The 15463-nt window shown below is 39.4% G+C and overlaps 1 protein-coding gene across 4 annotated transcripts in view; it reads right to left on the bottom strand.

The window, feature by feature from the left end:
* The window catches only part of LOC110062855 (uncharacterized), a 31637-nt gene extending 17133 nt beyond the window's left edge, over positions 1-14504 (bottom strand). The window contains exons 1-3 of one of the 4 annotated variants that reach the window (XM_089298920.1): positions 14158-14504; positions 9960-10045; positions 780-880 (exon numbers count right to left, since the gene is read on the bottom strand). In XM_089298920.1, coding sequence (XP_089155046.1) covers positions 780-880; positions 9960-10045; positions 14158-14160 — 190 coding nt within the window. In that variant the 5' untranslated portion in view covers positions 14161-14504. The other 3 variants (XM_020769801.2, XM_020769802.2, XM_020769803.2) reach the window with 3 other exon arrangements.
* Between the last annotated feature and the right edge of the window lie 959 nt (positions 14505-15463).

Here is a 15463-nt window from a genome sequence, read left to right as displayed (position 1 = left end):
CATCTAGCAAATTTTAATATAAATCACAATTTTCCCCCTTTAAAGGAAGATAAATTTGACATAAATATCCGCTTAAAGGCAAGAAACTATTGATTTTTTTCTTGACCAGGTCATTCAGAGTTAAAAACGTTCGAGATTTTTCCTACAATTTTAAAATACAGTTTTAATCTTGAGTAGTAAACATTAAGGACAATATTTTCCACATCATTTCAGTTTCAGACATGATACACAATGTATTAAATACAATCGTTCTTAATTCGTAAGTAACGAAAAAAAAAAAATTTTTGTTTGACGGTGAAGAGGTTATATACACGAATCTTCCACAAAAGAAGTTTAAAATAACAAAACAATACAAATTCATGGTTTGATAAGATTTACCCGTCCAGGCATGAAAATTCATTTTGTTAAAACCGGCCAAGAGTGAAACATTTATTTTCGTTAATTACCAGGAAAGATTCAAATTATTTGAAATTTTACGAATATGCACTACGATTTAAAAACAATTGATAAAAATAAAATATATATATATATATTTCATTATAACAAAAGCATACAAGACTAGCAATATTGAGCTTGGAAGTTAAAATAGTTTACAATGTATTATTTCATCTCGCGAAAATCATAGCCTTCATGTTATTAAGGATTTGTGCTGCAGAACGGAAGAGCCAGTTCGGGGGAGAACTAAATTTTACACCGTTGTCAACTTAATGGACCTACCCCATTGAAGATTTATAATTAATAGGCTTTTCCAACGTCAAACTAAACAATTAATTGTTTACCTTCCGAAGGCCTCCTTTCTTTGCGAGGTATCGTGTATGTTTTAAAGGATCTGTTCGAATCGCGAGCGTCCCGGGCCATGCTATCAGATAAACTTGAGTGGCTATAACAGAAAAACATAGCAACAAGAAATTATTGCAGTCAATAACTTTTAGAAGGTCAGTATGCGCTGGAAACAAACAGGTTCACCATTAAACATGAAAAATTCAAACTTACAGTCCCGAAAATGCCAAACAAATTGCTAGGAATAATAATGATAATAAAACAATTATTCATGAAACAAGCGTCGTAATATTTTTGTTAGCTTTTTTTTCTGATTCTGCATATATATTCGCTTTCGTTCATAGCGCCTTCGAAATCTTACATAGGTGTTTATACCGAGACATAATTCGAAATTCCTTCTTCAAAACTCTGCGTGTCTCAATAAGCTTAACAATTAGAAAAACAGGCAAAATTTACATTTTCAATTCTAACCACCTGTCAGCCTGTTTATAACTGGGCAATGACGCAATACATGTATAAATTAATGGTACCTGAAAGAACTGCGGAGTTCTACCGGAAATTTCAGCACTGTGTTTGCATTCAAAGTTTTCGTCGCACTGTTTTTCAGCGTACACTTAGAAAATTACTCAATCGATAGCATCGGTTTAATTTCAACGAAGATTAAGATTATATTCTCAAGGAAGAAAAAGAACAGATAGCCGAAACTTTAAAACTGAATTCAAGCCTCGCATAACAAGCCCATATTTACATGAATATTAATTTTGCACGCGACGAGAAGTCAAATTCGCGCAGCTCGACTTTTATATTTACAGCGTGCAAACTTCGATTCTTACGCTTTGAAAAAACTTAAGAGTGAATGGTTTTCGCTTAAGAAAATTCTCTACTATTTAAAATCGAATACAATGGTTCTTCTACCTTCTTTCGCAGCTTATTGATTATAGTCAACGTAAAAATATTTGACAACTGGATGAGTCATCGTCCCGTGATCGCCAAATTGTAAAAACAAACTGCGTAAGCCCTATAAATTATTTTAAAACACCTACCAATGCAAACACAAATCTTCCCCTGCTGGTCTGTGGAAACGTTAGGAACCATTCCATCGACAATTTCGACCTGAATTTAGCTGCAAAAACACAACAGCGAGCTCAAGCGAACGGTGAACAACCTGCTTCCATTGAAACTGAAAATTTTGACGACGCGGCTGTCAATTGGTCGAGCAAAGACGTCACACAAAACATTTGTTTTGCGCGCCAAAGAAATGGCGCCAAGTCACCAATAACATGCGTGGCGTTCGCTTTGCTTAAGTCGCAAAGCAGAAATTCAAAAATAGCTCTCACAGTTAACAATAGTCTGAAAGAAACAAAGCACATACTTTCAAAGATATTCTTTCGCTCAGCGAGACGATACAACAAAGAAAGTTCAAGAAAGCAAATTAAATTCAACACCTTCCCATTCTTTAGTCAAATGTGGAAATATTAGTACAGTTAACTTCCTTAATCCAGAACTTTTAACGTGTAAACAAGAGACAGGAAATTACCTTCAAAATACATTTTATATTCTTTAACCCATTGTTTCCAATTGTCCTGACTTGCGTAAGCTGGGCAAGTGTTGTTTATAAATAAGATTTTCGCCAACAGTTTATACTTAGCCTGTGTAACAGCCGCCCTCCTCGAAGGCGGCTTTAATACAAGTTTCGTATTTTCGAGGAAGTGGCTTCAGTCGACCAGTGAAAAAAAAAAATAAAAAATAAAAATAAATAAATATATATAGATATATTCTGCAAAATTTACGGTTTCACACTTGCCATGTTAAAAGGTCTTCTCCTCATGCTTTTTTTTTTTTTTGCTTTCTTTTTCCCTCGCACTTCAGCGAAAACAAAAATTCTTTCCCTACATCGAACGGAAGCAGACCGAAAAATAGTGCTAAAATGCCAATTATTTCTGTCTTTCTAAATCCAAAGACTTCCATTGTGTTCATTGTTGGTGAGCCAAGTCATCACGTAAAGTTGAAACAAAGAGTTGAAAAATTAAAATGCATTCTTTCGACAAAAAATCCGTGGTCATCGAAACCGGCAGTGAGGCGCCTGTTTCTTTAGTTGCTTTGATTGATTTTGCTTCAAACTTTCCCTTTCATGGGCTACAAGACGCCGATCTGGATAGCTTAACTGAAATTAGAAATCTTACATCTAAAAAAATTACTAACAGCCGGCTAAGAAATGGGCGGAAATTTTAACTGATATAGCTGAGAAATTGCCGAAAAATTAGCTAATAACTGTCCCAACCACACCCAGATTCAATTTTGCTCTCTTCTTCCAGCGAGGGTCCCCCCAATTTAACAACTTATAATTGGGCTTGATAATTGTCTGTATCCCATAAGCCCAACCCCCCCCCCCCCGTCACCCTACTCATATGCCCTATCTTCCAACATTAGTGCTCAGTGTACTGAGTTCAGTTGAGTTTTGAGTTATTCAAGGGTATGTCTCCAACTCTTTCAAGCGTCCAGTCGCCGTAAAATCTTGAGCAGTGCTAAGAGCATATTATGCCAATTTTACGAGCACAATCGACAAAAGCTTAGTCGTCGTAAGCTTCTTATTTCTGTCATGCCTTGCAATTTTGCTCTGACTTTGTTCAGCAATGTTGTTGATAAATATGCAGTTGCAAAGACAATAGCGAGTTTAAGAAAACCACGACGGCAACGGCGACGTCGCTAAACCAAAGGTTTAATGAGCAATACAATGGCTGTGCAGGTGTGTTATAATTCGTGGTACATTTCTTTGCCGTCCTCTGCAAAACAACAACGTGAAATGACCGAATTCTGCGTTGTCTGGAGAACATGTACCACGACGGCTAATTTGCTAAATTCATATTTCGAATTTATCCATGTCCACTAGATTCAGTTTCGTGATAGCTTTGCTAGTGACAAACAAAGTAAATGACTTAAAGAGTACCGCGAGATTCGTAGGTAAATATAAATTCATTTTTTAATCGGCGTTGTTCTTGGCGTCGCTGTCGTGGTTTCTTAAGCTCCCTGATGTTTCTTGTATACAGTCGAGCTAACGGACACAGCCGTGGACAGACAACTCCTTTATTCGGCCGGACATTTAACTGAGAAGTCGAAAAAATACATCACCACATTTTTAACGCGCCAATAACCAGACACTTTTTCTAAGTGCTGGGCCATCACATTTTTGTTCCGAACAACAATTTTTCCTCGATTTGCGTCAGTTCCATTTCTGTTTTTATCGTGGCTATTCTGCAATATTATTCTCCCTCTCAAGCACGGGTAGATGAGACTTTCTAGATTCCAAGAGGGCTCGTGTCGGGGAGTTTAGAATGCATAGCCAGATGAACGGTCTGTTCGCATTTAACCAGCTTTGATCCCAGGCTCTCTCCTTTGTCTCCCTTGTCAACGAAGAGAAAGACTGGGATCGAGGTTCGCATTAGACTCCATGCTGAAACGTAACAGCCGGTCTACGGACTTCCCTTACGGACCGGGTTTATGTGGTCAGGGGTTTCAATAACATTAGTTATAAGCGCCCACTGAAGGTGTAATAGGCGGCTGTGACCACTAAAGGGGCCGTAAGGCCCTTTTTCCCTAAGGGATCTGTGGGCATGCCCCCCTTGAAAAATTTGGAATCTAGACGCTCGGAAGTGCGATTTCCAGCGTTCTGGGCATCAAAAAGCGTGCTGTTGATGGGTGTTTTTATTGACCACAAAGCAGGATTTTTTTTGTTGACAAACTATTAATTTTTTGGCAAAGAGGTGCATTTTGAATACTTTTCTAGGCAGATATCTCTCAGTGACACTTGATATCCACTAAGGCAGTAATTTCTATGAAGTCCTTTCTTAAAACAAGTACAACTTCTCTGCTACTCATTCAAATGGACCAACATGGCAGCAAACTGATTTTTAACTCTTCAGAAAAAAATGAAATGAGATAAACTTTACAACAAAATTCTTTCTACTAATATTCTTACAAAACCAAACCTCATTTTCAACTTTTCATTGATTCTCCCACGGTTCATTATTCAGGTATTCAATAATCATAAAATAAAGAAAAATTAAATCATATTATTTAATCATTCAGATGTCTTAGGTATCCTGAGATTAACAGTGATAACACTGATCGGCGACTACAAACAACATGTACGCTACACCATTTTTATTTTCAGTAATGAAATCCAAACAGACGGCGGTAAGAGGTCCTACAGGCGCGGCGGTAGACCGCCGGTAACCGGCTTTTATTGAAACCCCTGTGTAATACATACCTCTTACTAACCGAGTTCGAGATCTGTATTGTAAATTACGGATCTTCGTTTTATCTCCTTCGATTTGCGCGCGGGTCATAATTATAAATAGAAGGGGAAGTAACTTACAGTACAGAGGTTAGTAAGATATTTATTATATCTCTACAGTGCGTCTGACGGCTTCGCGAACGATTCCTATATATTCACGCGGAACGACTTTCAAATTTCTGACACACGTCGAAAGTCCAAGTCTGTTAGTGTATGTATGTATGTATATGTATGTAACGCTCGCTGTATGTCGCTTTTCACCGACACGCCTGGTCTATCCAGACAACAAGTAAGTCACATCTCTATTTACCATTTTGTTTCTAAGGTGGTCCGTAAATGGCAAGGGTAGTCCGTGGACCTGGTCCGCGGTGGGGGTCCACGGACGTGGATTCAGTATTTTCAGGTTACCCGTTTCGTTTACGCTTTCCGGTCGCTGTTGGTGTATGCTTATTTCACTTAGCTATTCAGCAAGAGTCAGTTGATTTTTATCAGACATAAAGTTTCATTGTTTATATTCTGGCATAATACAAAGCCAATTCTTTGTTCAAGAGGATGCTGCAGTTTGAATATACATGTACAAAGCAGGACATGGGTTTCAACTGCTCGGCACAATGCGGTGAATGCCTGGGTTTGTACAACAAATAACTTGCTTCATTTTTCTCAACACTCAACGATACTGTACTAGCGGAAACTGTCTGTATGTGTTTTGGTAAGGCAAATCGAGTTTGTAAAAACAAGCTGGTAAACGTAATACATTAGTTTGCCGAAACGGTTGCTGACATATGCAAAATACAGTAGCATTTATTAAAAGCCCGCTTTGTGAGTTCATTGAGACGGTTTTAAAACCATTCAATCGATTTCCAGTGATCACTCTATAATATACTTTCTACTTTTTACATTGTTCAAATACCCCAAACGATCGCAGTGATTTTGTAGCTTACTAGTAGAATGGATTGAGAAAACGAAAACAAATATATTTAGAAGACCGATACGGACACCACAATTGTTTTGACTTTGATATAACGTATTACAGGCAACGATTTCTCGAGCAGTCCAGGCTGCCGAATAGAATTTCACAGAAATGTAGCGAAAAAAAAAAAAAAAAAAAAAGAAAAAAAAGACAGTCCAGGAAAGTTCGCACCCTGATCACTTCCCTATCTAAAACTGCTAAAAGAGGCCTTCCAAGGGGGTAACCGTGTCGCCATGTCGCGATGACAGAACCCCTCTAAAATCTTTGTCCAGAACAAAGGGCCCATTCTTTTAACTTCATTCATGCGATCAGTGATTTGGTAATGGCTGTAATGCTGTTTTGGTCTGATCTCCGTTACCGGGTACATCGATCGGCCGCTTTCTTCTGAAAGCTGACATTTAATTTGTGCTATACTTGTGTCATATACTATACATTCCTGCTAAAGGTTTTCGCTTTAATTTCCACATTTTCGCGACCTTGTTTGTATTAATTAAAAGTATTAGTACCGGTTTAAACGTCGCATTTTACATGCGCCGAATCGAATGGCTGAATTAAGTGCATGTAAAATGCGACGTTTAAATCAATTAAATGCGACACATTTCAATTAAATGCGAGTTCAGTCGAATATTCGACTGATCCAGTCGAATATACGACTGAAGTTCGACAGTTGATTTAAACGCCGCATTTTACATGTGCCGAATATAATTCATAATTATGTTTGCTCGAATAGGAATTAACAAGTCGCTATCGCTCGCGCTCAACAATTTTAAAGGGCAACAAAATGCGACGTTTAAATCAAATCAGCCGAACTTATTCATTCGAGTCGACTAAAATTAGTATTTGATTCGGTGCTCGTAAAATGCGACGTTTAAACCGGGGCTAATCTGACTTCACCGATCTTATCTGAATACTCGTAGATTTACCAGCCCTCGTGAAATAAAAGCATCGCTTTTCTCCCTTTTAACAACATACGTACGGTGAAAAACGTTTCCATGTGCGATGACTAACTGCCTGACACTTTGGCTTTCAACAAACACTAGGTCGCCACGATGATGAAACACCGGATACCTGAAGGGCGTACACATGCACAAAACACAATCATGTGGACACCAAAAACAGCGATATAACCTGAACGGTACCGGACAGCTCGATTATGTTGGAGTGCTTGCTACAAGCGGAAATATTTTCAGTCCACAGTTGTCAGGCTGGCGGTCACTCAAATACGCGCAGCGAGCGGTTCGATTAATTCATACTGTGATACAGCGAAACGAGCGCTAAAACTAAACCTAAAAGATAGATCTAAGCGAGATCTCTGCGCTGCATATTTGTCAGACCACATCAAAAAAAAGAGACAGAGAAGATTATGAAATACCTACTTTCACTGAAGTGGAAGGATTCTTTTCGTCGTCACCCAGGGCTCCAAACGTCGTATGCCTCTTATTTCTGTCACGCCTCACAATTTTGCTTTGACTTTGACATCACACATTCATCGATACGCGTTGTCCACTGAGGGGATTTTACCACGATCTCATCAGGAACCGAGCTAGCTAAGCCAGCGATTTGCGAACTAAACGGTACGATTCACAGTCGTTATGTTTTCGCGGGCCAAAGCACGACGTATGGTTTCTTCTGAAGCCGATGATGTAATGTTTCTAAAATTACTTTTATGTTTACTAAGCCGTTACAGTTTTACATAATTTTAATTATCAACTTCAGTTTCTGCTATATGCTACCTTATCTCTAAAAAACTCATCATTTTCCACCAGTTAAGAAAACTGAGTGTATAGTTTAGTCAATAAAATTGTCCAAAAGTTATGCAATCATACACGTAAAACGTTTTGAAAGAAATTAAAAACTGAAGACTCTTTCAATTGAGGACTATTGACACTATAAAATTGTACCCGGAAACCTCGGGAATAAAATAAACAAACACAATGTTAATAATGAGGGTGAGGCTCTTTTTTACGGACAAACTCCGCTAAAACTAACATAAGATTTCACAGATATTTTGCTTTGAATACATTCAAACAGCCACCACACACTGAAACCTGGTCGGAACTTGTTGGTAATTTGTACTGGACCAGGAAATATTTTTGCGTTGCGTTGGTTGCCAGTGTAATTGCTTCCTATTCATAAAACATCACTCGGAAACCTGGTAGAATTCAGTAACTTCATACCTTCTTTTGTCAAGGCAATGCAGTTTTAGCGTCAGTTGACAAAAAACCAGCACTGTTTGTCAAACTGTTTGAGGAAGTGAAAAAGATTGCGGCCCTATCTGCACCATTGATGAAATTATTTCGGCAATGCTGTGTAGACAAGCAAAGCCGCCTTACCACTCTAATTCTAGGCTAATCCTATCATGCACGCACACGACATTGGCTCACCCAGTTTTACCCCGGACAGTTTTTAATATTAAGCTCTCTAACGGATGAATGATTTGTATAGGCCCCGGAAATGATCTCTCCACTCCGTCGGTCGCCATGAAAATTGCTTCCTGTTGATAATCCACCCTTGTGTTTACATGAATGTCTCCAGGGGTAACCTCTTCGAGGCGCGTTGAACACGTGGAAGATCGAAAAGGCTACTCCAGGGGCGGATCAAGGATTTTTCAAGACGGGGTTGTAGACGGAGCGGGGGGGGGGGGGGGGAGGGGGGGGGGAGGTGGTGTGCCTAGTACCTTGGGGCACAGACTTGCCAAGCTCAAAATACGTGTTGTATGCGACAGCTTGTGTATAGAGAGAATTGTACGGGAGAATCACCGATCGTAAAAAAAAAAATTGTGCAAATGCTATCTCATTTGAAATATAGTTTTCCTACCTCAAATGTGTCGCGTACTTGTCTCTTGTGCCGATTTTAAAGCCATTCTGACGCCGTTTAGTGAAGTTATTAGAAACCGTTGCATCTCCTTCTAAAAGAATGGAAAGGCAGACCACTCCACCGATCGCTGGCCAGACGTCACTCCACAAATCGCTTTCTCCTCAAAAGGAAAAGTCCCGAATCGCAATAAAACCATCAGTTCCATAAAGCCCAATAAATTTCACTCCACACACGCGTGCTTCGGCGGTCGAAAGACTAGTGAAAAACGGCGTCAGAATGGCTTTAAAATCGGCACAGGGGACAAGTGCGCGACACATTTGAGGTAGGAAAACTTTATTGCAAATGAGATAGTTATTTACACCATTTATTTTACGATCGGTGATTTTCCCATACAATTCCTTATATACACAACTGTCGTATACACCACGTATTTTGAGCTTGGGAAGCCTGTGCGTGGGGTTGCAGGGTCAATGGTACATGCAGGCATGGTCTTGTTTTTCTTACTCACTTGTGTAACTGTTGGTTGAGAATAACGTGCTTTTATCGCTATTCATTTAGCTACTAAAAAGTACTCCTGCTGAACTGTAATTACATTGAGGTGTCTGTACACAGTGTTTGCCTTTATTTCTGTCATAATATGCACAATCGTTTTATTTCTTACTTTTGTACTTCCCAAAAGGGGAGTGGCTAGCCACACAATCCACTCAACCCCCAACCTGAATCCAACCCTGTTCTCGGGCCTAGGGGCTGATATTTAATTCTGAATATTTTTTTTTTTTTTTTTTTGAGTGTGTGTAATTGAAAAATACAGTCACGTTCGTTTGACTTTAATTTTTTTCGCATTCTGTCCGCAACCACTGAAGTGATTACATCAGCATTAGAATTTTCAGTTTAGTAACTCCGTTTTCGTTGAGAAAGCCCTAGACTTCGGTGCTAATCATTATTTAATTAGATTTTACTTTGACATCGAAACGAAAGACGCTGCTGTTTCCAATATTTTTTCGTTCATTTCTAAAGAACAGTAACCGCTGTTATTTGGCCAATCATAGCTCAGAGAGTGGACGTCAATTTTTGTTTAACTTGACGTCATTCACTTACTTGTAATAAGACCTGAGTAGAACACTTGTTGCCATGGTGACGCTTGTTGGCAAGTCACGTGAAGGCCTTAATTGGAGAGTCTTACCCTGAAACAAAACATCCCGGAAAGTTAAAGTTTAAAACGAGATGTAATCAGAAAATGTAATGACTACACTCCTCTGATGAGGCGAGCAGCAGATTGAGGAAAAATAAGTTAAGATATTTTGCAACGCTTTCGAGTGGTACACCGCGGAATATTCCACCAGTTACTTGTATTTTCTCGGTATACACACTCACCTAAAGGCCTAAGGGTGTATACTGTGACTCGTGTGATATTCCATGGTATACCACGAGAGAGCTGATAATCGTCATTTAGAAACTGAAATTAATTACATTCGTCAAGAGTTTTGGCAATACTAGTTGCTAAATTCTCCACACAATGACTTTTTGCTTTTCATTTTCCTGAAATTTTATTGTTTACTTTAAACTAATGTTGAAATCTGATTTGTTGTTTTGTTTTACTGTCCCATTCTCAATGGCTGAGAAAAAGATGCGATTTAGAGCAAAAAATAGTGCGATTCGTGAATAAATCGCACCATTGAGAGCCAATCAGATTGCAAGGATAGCCAGTGATTTCAAAATGGATTTAATAAAGCTGATTATTTCTGCTGTATTCACATATTTTCAGCTAAGCTTTTAATATGTTCTCAAACATTTATCAACCTTAAACACATTTAAAAACTAGAGATACATGAGTTCGATGTACGTTTTCACTCGAAAGTGGGGAAGTCCATTTTGTCATGTCAGTTTTACTGACTGTCCAAAACACGCATCGGTGGGCGCTCTTATTCATCGACAAAAGTCAATTTATCGGATTTTTACACAAACAAAACTGAGCAGCATCTACATACACGTTTTTGTCGCTTATCGGGCCTTGATAAAACATCAAGCGTTGCTTACAATTCAGGCGAATCTCAAACTTGCAATTATTGTTTTTTTTACTGTTCGGTCGAGATAGGCTCTGGTGAAATCCTCGCAAGCGTGTGGTAAGAGGAGGGAAACTTTGAAGTCCCGAAACTTAGAGTGGAGTAATGTGGAGCCCTTGTAAAACAAGCTGCGGAACACAACTTGGTCAGTGATATAATGCGGCACATAACTAAATTTGACACTGTCTTGCTTCACTCAAACTGGAGCAGCTTACGACGAAAACACTGAAGCAAAATTCCAACAGACATGAAGGTATTGAGTTGTGGGCCAAAAGCATCAAACATTTCGCGAATTTCGGACGCCATTTCCCCGCGCTACATCCGCAAAAATCCTCGCAGCATGTACGCGCGTGTGCCGCAGGGGATGGCGCAATTTGTTCTAAAAATAGAAAAATTGTCCCATATCATAGGGACAGCCCCAATACTAGAAATGGCGCGCGCTTACGGTCTCCGTTCCCGATTATGGCTCCTGGTACTAACTGACATACTTTTATCGTTGACTTACAAGTGACAATGGCTTGCCAAGGCCCATATGTAAACTTCATCTCTTGTTGCCTGTTCCAAGTTCATGTTCAGTAAAAGCGGGCGGGCGACGAGCGGGATCTGGGTCCGGCCACTCCTTTTCTCTCCCAGACCCCACTCGTCACCTGGCCGCGAGCATTTTCGATCGTCTCCATCCACTGACAAAGAGACTGGAACAGGCTACGTTTCTTGATGACAAGAAGTTCCTGTAACAACATGTACCTCTCATCACCCAGGGGTATAAATTATGTAGTGTAATAAGAGCACAGATGGTCCGTAGACGGATCTACTAGCAATCTGTTAGATTAGTACGGTATTTATTGAAAGAAATGCTTTGTCGGGAGAAATCCCGTCCGTTAGACATGCAAGCCCCTCTTTACCACAGATTGTAACGCATCTCGTCGCATGGCTAAACGCTCATATCTCAGGCCACTAAGCTCTGAAGAAAATGCAGCTTTTTCCTGCTCAAATACAGTCGAACCTCTCGACAACGGCCACCTCAGGGACAGCGGTTAAAGTTGCTATTGCAGAGAGGTGATCGTAATTGAGAGGTGGAAGGTGATAATATGACAGCTGTGTTTTCGATGACACAACAAGTATTTTTTTCCAAGAAATGCTTATTTAAGCATATATAGATCAAGTTGCGTCAATTAACAAAAATTTGACAGAAATAGAAACCAACGGCGCGTGGCGTGGATCAAGTTTGGCAACCTCTTACAATAACAAAATGGGGTTTTGTATACACTGTTCGTCAGTTCGTTGATTAACTGGCCGTTTTCGAGAAGTTATTTTGGCATTTGAGGTTATTAGTGGCCAATACCGTTGTGGAGAGGTGCCAGTTTAGAGAAGTTAAAATGAGAGTGAACGTATGGACTTTCCGCCGGGATCAAAAAAATTGTCGTTGTAGGGAATAGCAGTGTGGAGTCTAGGCTCCGCGCTTTGTGAGTGAGAGCAAGCTTAAAAACGTAGGGTTAATCTCAGTTTACGGGCTTGGAATAGATCCAACTTAAAACATTGCCAAGCAAAAACATTGCCAACCAAAACAAATCTAAATACAAAAGTGTTATGTTTCTTCAATCAAGTAATAAAGTGCAATTCAGAGGAAATGACTTGGGTCTAATAGCATTAACGGGGTTAGTTTAAAATAACTGGTGAAATTACACACTGTAATTTACGCATAAAACATTTTAAAATAACACAGAATACCAGAAGTTCCTAACCAACCGTAAGAAAACATCACTGCTCCTGCCGGAAACATACTAATTAGTAATGTGCTTACGGAGCTCATCAGAGATAAAATGCCATGCAGATCTTATCTACTCAAGCTTTTGAATGGGTCAATTCTATTTAATTTCTTGTTTTGTGGTCTCACACACGAGAAAGGTCGAGAAAGCTTCTATGTCATTCACTCTCCAACTAAAGCTCGGGTCAATAAGTGATATTAACTGCAATCAGAACGATGACGACAGAGGGAAATACACCGTGTTGTATGAATATAGTATCATGGATGTTTTGGCGGACTTCGTCCTGATCCACATTGTGTATCCGAGCTTATGAGGTTAAGCAAACGCATTTGACGTACGCGTGTAATGCAAACGAGAATTATAAGTTGTGTGCTACATAGGGCCACGTACATCGTACATTTATCATTAGCATTCTATCAGGAATGCCGTTCTTTGATTGGCTACGCTAATCACTATCTATTCCGTCAGAGATTGTGAGTAGCCTAGTAGTGTGCGGTGTTTAACAAAACGGCGGCTGCTTCTTTGCGTTTTCTTAGTGTCTGTGAAAAGGATTCAGATAAATCTTTGAACGACTAGTATATTTATACAAATATAATTAGTATTATTCGCTCTCGATTTCTATGCGTGATAGAGATTTCAAGCCGATAATCTAATTGTTAAGTAATGGTTTTTTTTTTTTTTTTCATGGTAAAGATTTGTTAATTTCCAATGAAAGAGTTCTCATAATTCAGTCTTGAAAATGCTGTATCTCATAATTTCCCGTCGGCACATCCCCAATAGCCTATTTGACAGTAAGTACCTCCAATATCTGAAATGAGATGTAGATTTCGACCAGTTTGATCTAAAATATACGCTGCCAGACAGATATCTAGATTCCCTTTTTTTCTGCTCCGGCAAGAGACTTTCGTCTGTCAAAGATCAGGGTTACTATCTTCGATTCAGGGTACCTTCAAATAGGGCAAGGGGGTTTAAGAAGCGCGTGGCACACCCCTACCGAGGTTTTCGTGGAGTATCCCCCCTTGTTCTCATTTAATTTTGTAATGTTTTTCTAGCTGGATTAGAGGTACTGTCATTCAATGATGTTTGTTTTTCAATTTTCTTGATAAAGGAAATTCGATATTGGAATTTGGCCACTCTTGAGAACGGGAGATCTTGAAATATCGCAAGATACGCGAAAGTGTCACGCGCGCATTTCGTGTTAGAACCTGGGTAGAATTTAATTTCGAAGCTAAACGTATTTTATACATGCCGGCAGCATTTAGTTGTATTTTATCATAAAGTTGATTAAACTAACAATGAATGAAAACTAATCTACTTGCACAGCTGCACTGAATATTCGCCGTTATGAAACTGACCTTTGCAAGCTTTTCGTCGGTATAGTAATTTGCAACAATTAAAAAATTTAACCTGCGACATAATGGTTTGTAAAAACGTGTTTGTGAAAAAAATGTTCTTGCATATACATACCATTTCTTTCCACAATATCTTGGTTGTTGCAAAAGGCCGCAGAGCCCAAGAAAGAGGTTAGTCAAGCTGGCTTAGTGACAAACAGATCTCTTCAGCAATGTCGACCAGTATTGATCGAGTATGGAAGAACTTGCCTCTACTCTCTCTTACACTCACGCATTACACTTTGCGTGACAACTTACGTTTCTCTTGCAACGAACTCATCTCTTTTTGCATTTATGGACGAGAGAAAACCAGGGTGTGGCGGGCAATAAGCTACTCAGAGCTATTTTACTGCCAGCCGAGCTGAATTGGTAGAAGCAGCGACTGCCCTGTACAAGAGGAAAACTCAACTAACCTCAACACACCCCCAGGTCAAACTTTAATAATCGTGAAAGATCTTTCTGACTTGTCCGGGCTGGATCGTGTTATCAACATAATAACGTGTTTATTTTACCTGTTTATAGCCAGATCTAGTTATTAGTTTAGCTCCATGCCAAGTAATAACAACTGGAGATTTGTTCATTAATGACTTTATGTCAAGGTTACAGCTGGCAGAAGGAATGATTTCAAGTTCTTCTTGAAATCCTATCGAAAACTTATGTTGGGAAAGGATATGTGGCTCGAAAAAAGGAGACTTGAAGAAAAAATTTAAAGTTTACAAATCCAGCAACTGAAGCGGAAAAGTTTGGAAGAGGAAAATTTCGTTAAAAGCAGGAAAATTGCATGCCAATTACTTTGCAATGCAACCTGACTGATCTGCCAATCGTTTCGGTCACTTTTGTTATTGATTGCCTACAATTGGTTATTAATGGCTGAATCAACTGTTGAGTTCAATTTTCTTTTCTAGTGGTGAAGTCCATTGTAATTCAGTACTAACAAGAGCGTGACGTTCATTAGAAGTCAGTCATTGTGGTTAGACTCTCTGCCATGTTGCTTTAAGTAGATAGGCGCTCTTCCATTGGCAGAGGGTGGGGGGAGGGGGGAGGGGTCGAGGGCGAGTCATCCGGATTTTTTTAAAATTGAGGTCCTCAGAAATGGGATTTCCGGTATTCTGAGGCCAAGTCAATGTGTTGTAATGTCTCATTTTTTTAAATTCAGGGGGGTTAGACCAAGACCCCCGGGCCCCAACCCCTAGATCCGCACCAGCACCTGTCGTTTTAGGAATATAGAAACTGAATCGGTGCAAGAAAAAAGTCTTGAATTCCGGGTGAATTTCGCGTGGTGCTAAAATAAGAAAATGTATTGTTGAGTCACTGGATATCAAACTAGTTGTTTGCCATTGATCGTGATTTTTTTGTGTGCATTTCACGACATAGAAAAGATT

Source organism: Orbicella faveolata, unplaced genomic scaffold (assembly GCF_042242905.1).
Source record: "Orbicella faveolata isolate gen_17 unplaced genomic scaffold, um_ofav_v1 contig_34, whole genome shotgun sequence".
Classification (NCBI taxonomy): domain Eukaryota; kingdom Metazoa; phylum Cnidaria; class Anthozoa; order Scleractinia; family Merulinidae; genus Orbicella; species Orbicella faveolata.
The sequence above is the reverse complement of the archived record's forward strand: the minus strand, read 5'-3'. Positions and strand labels throughout refer to the sequence as shown.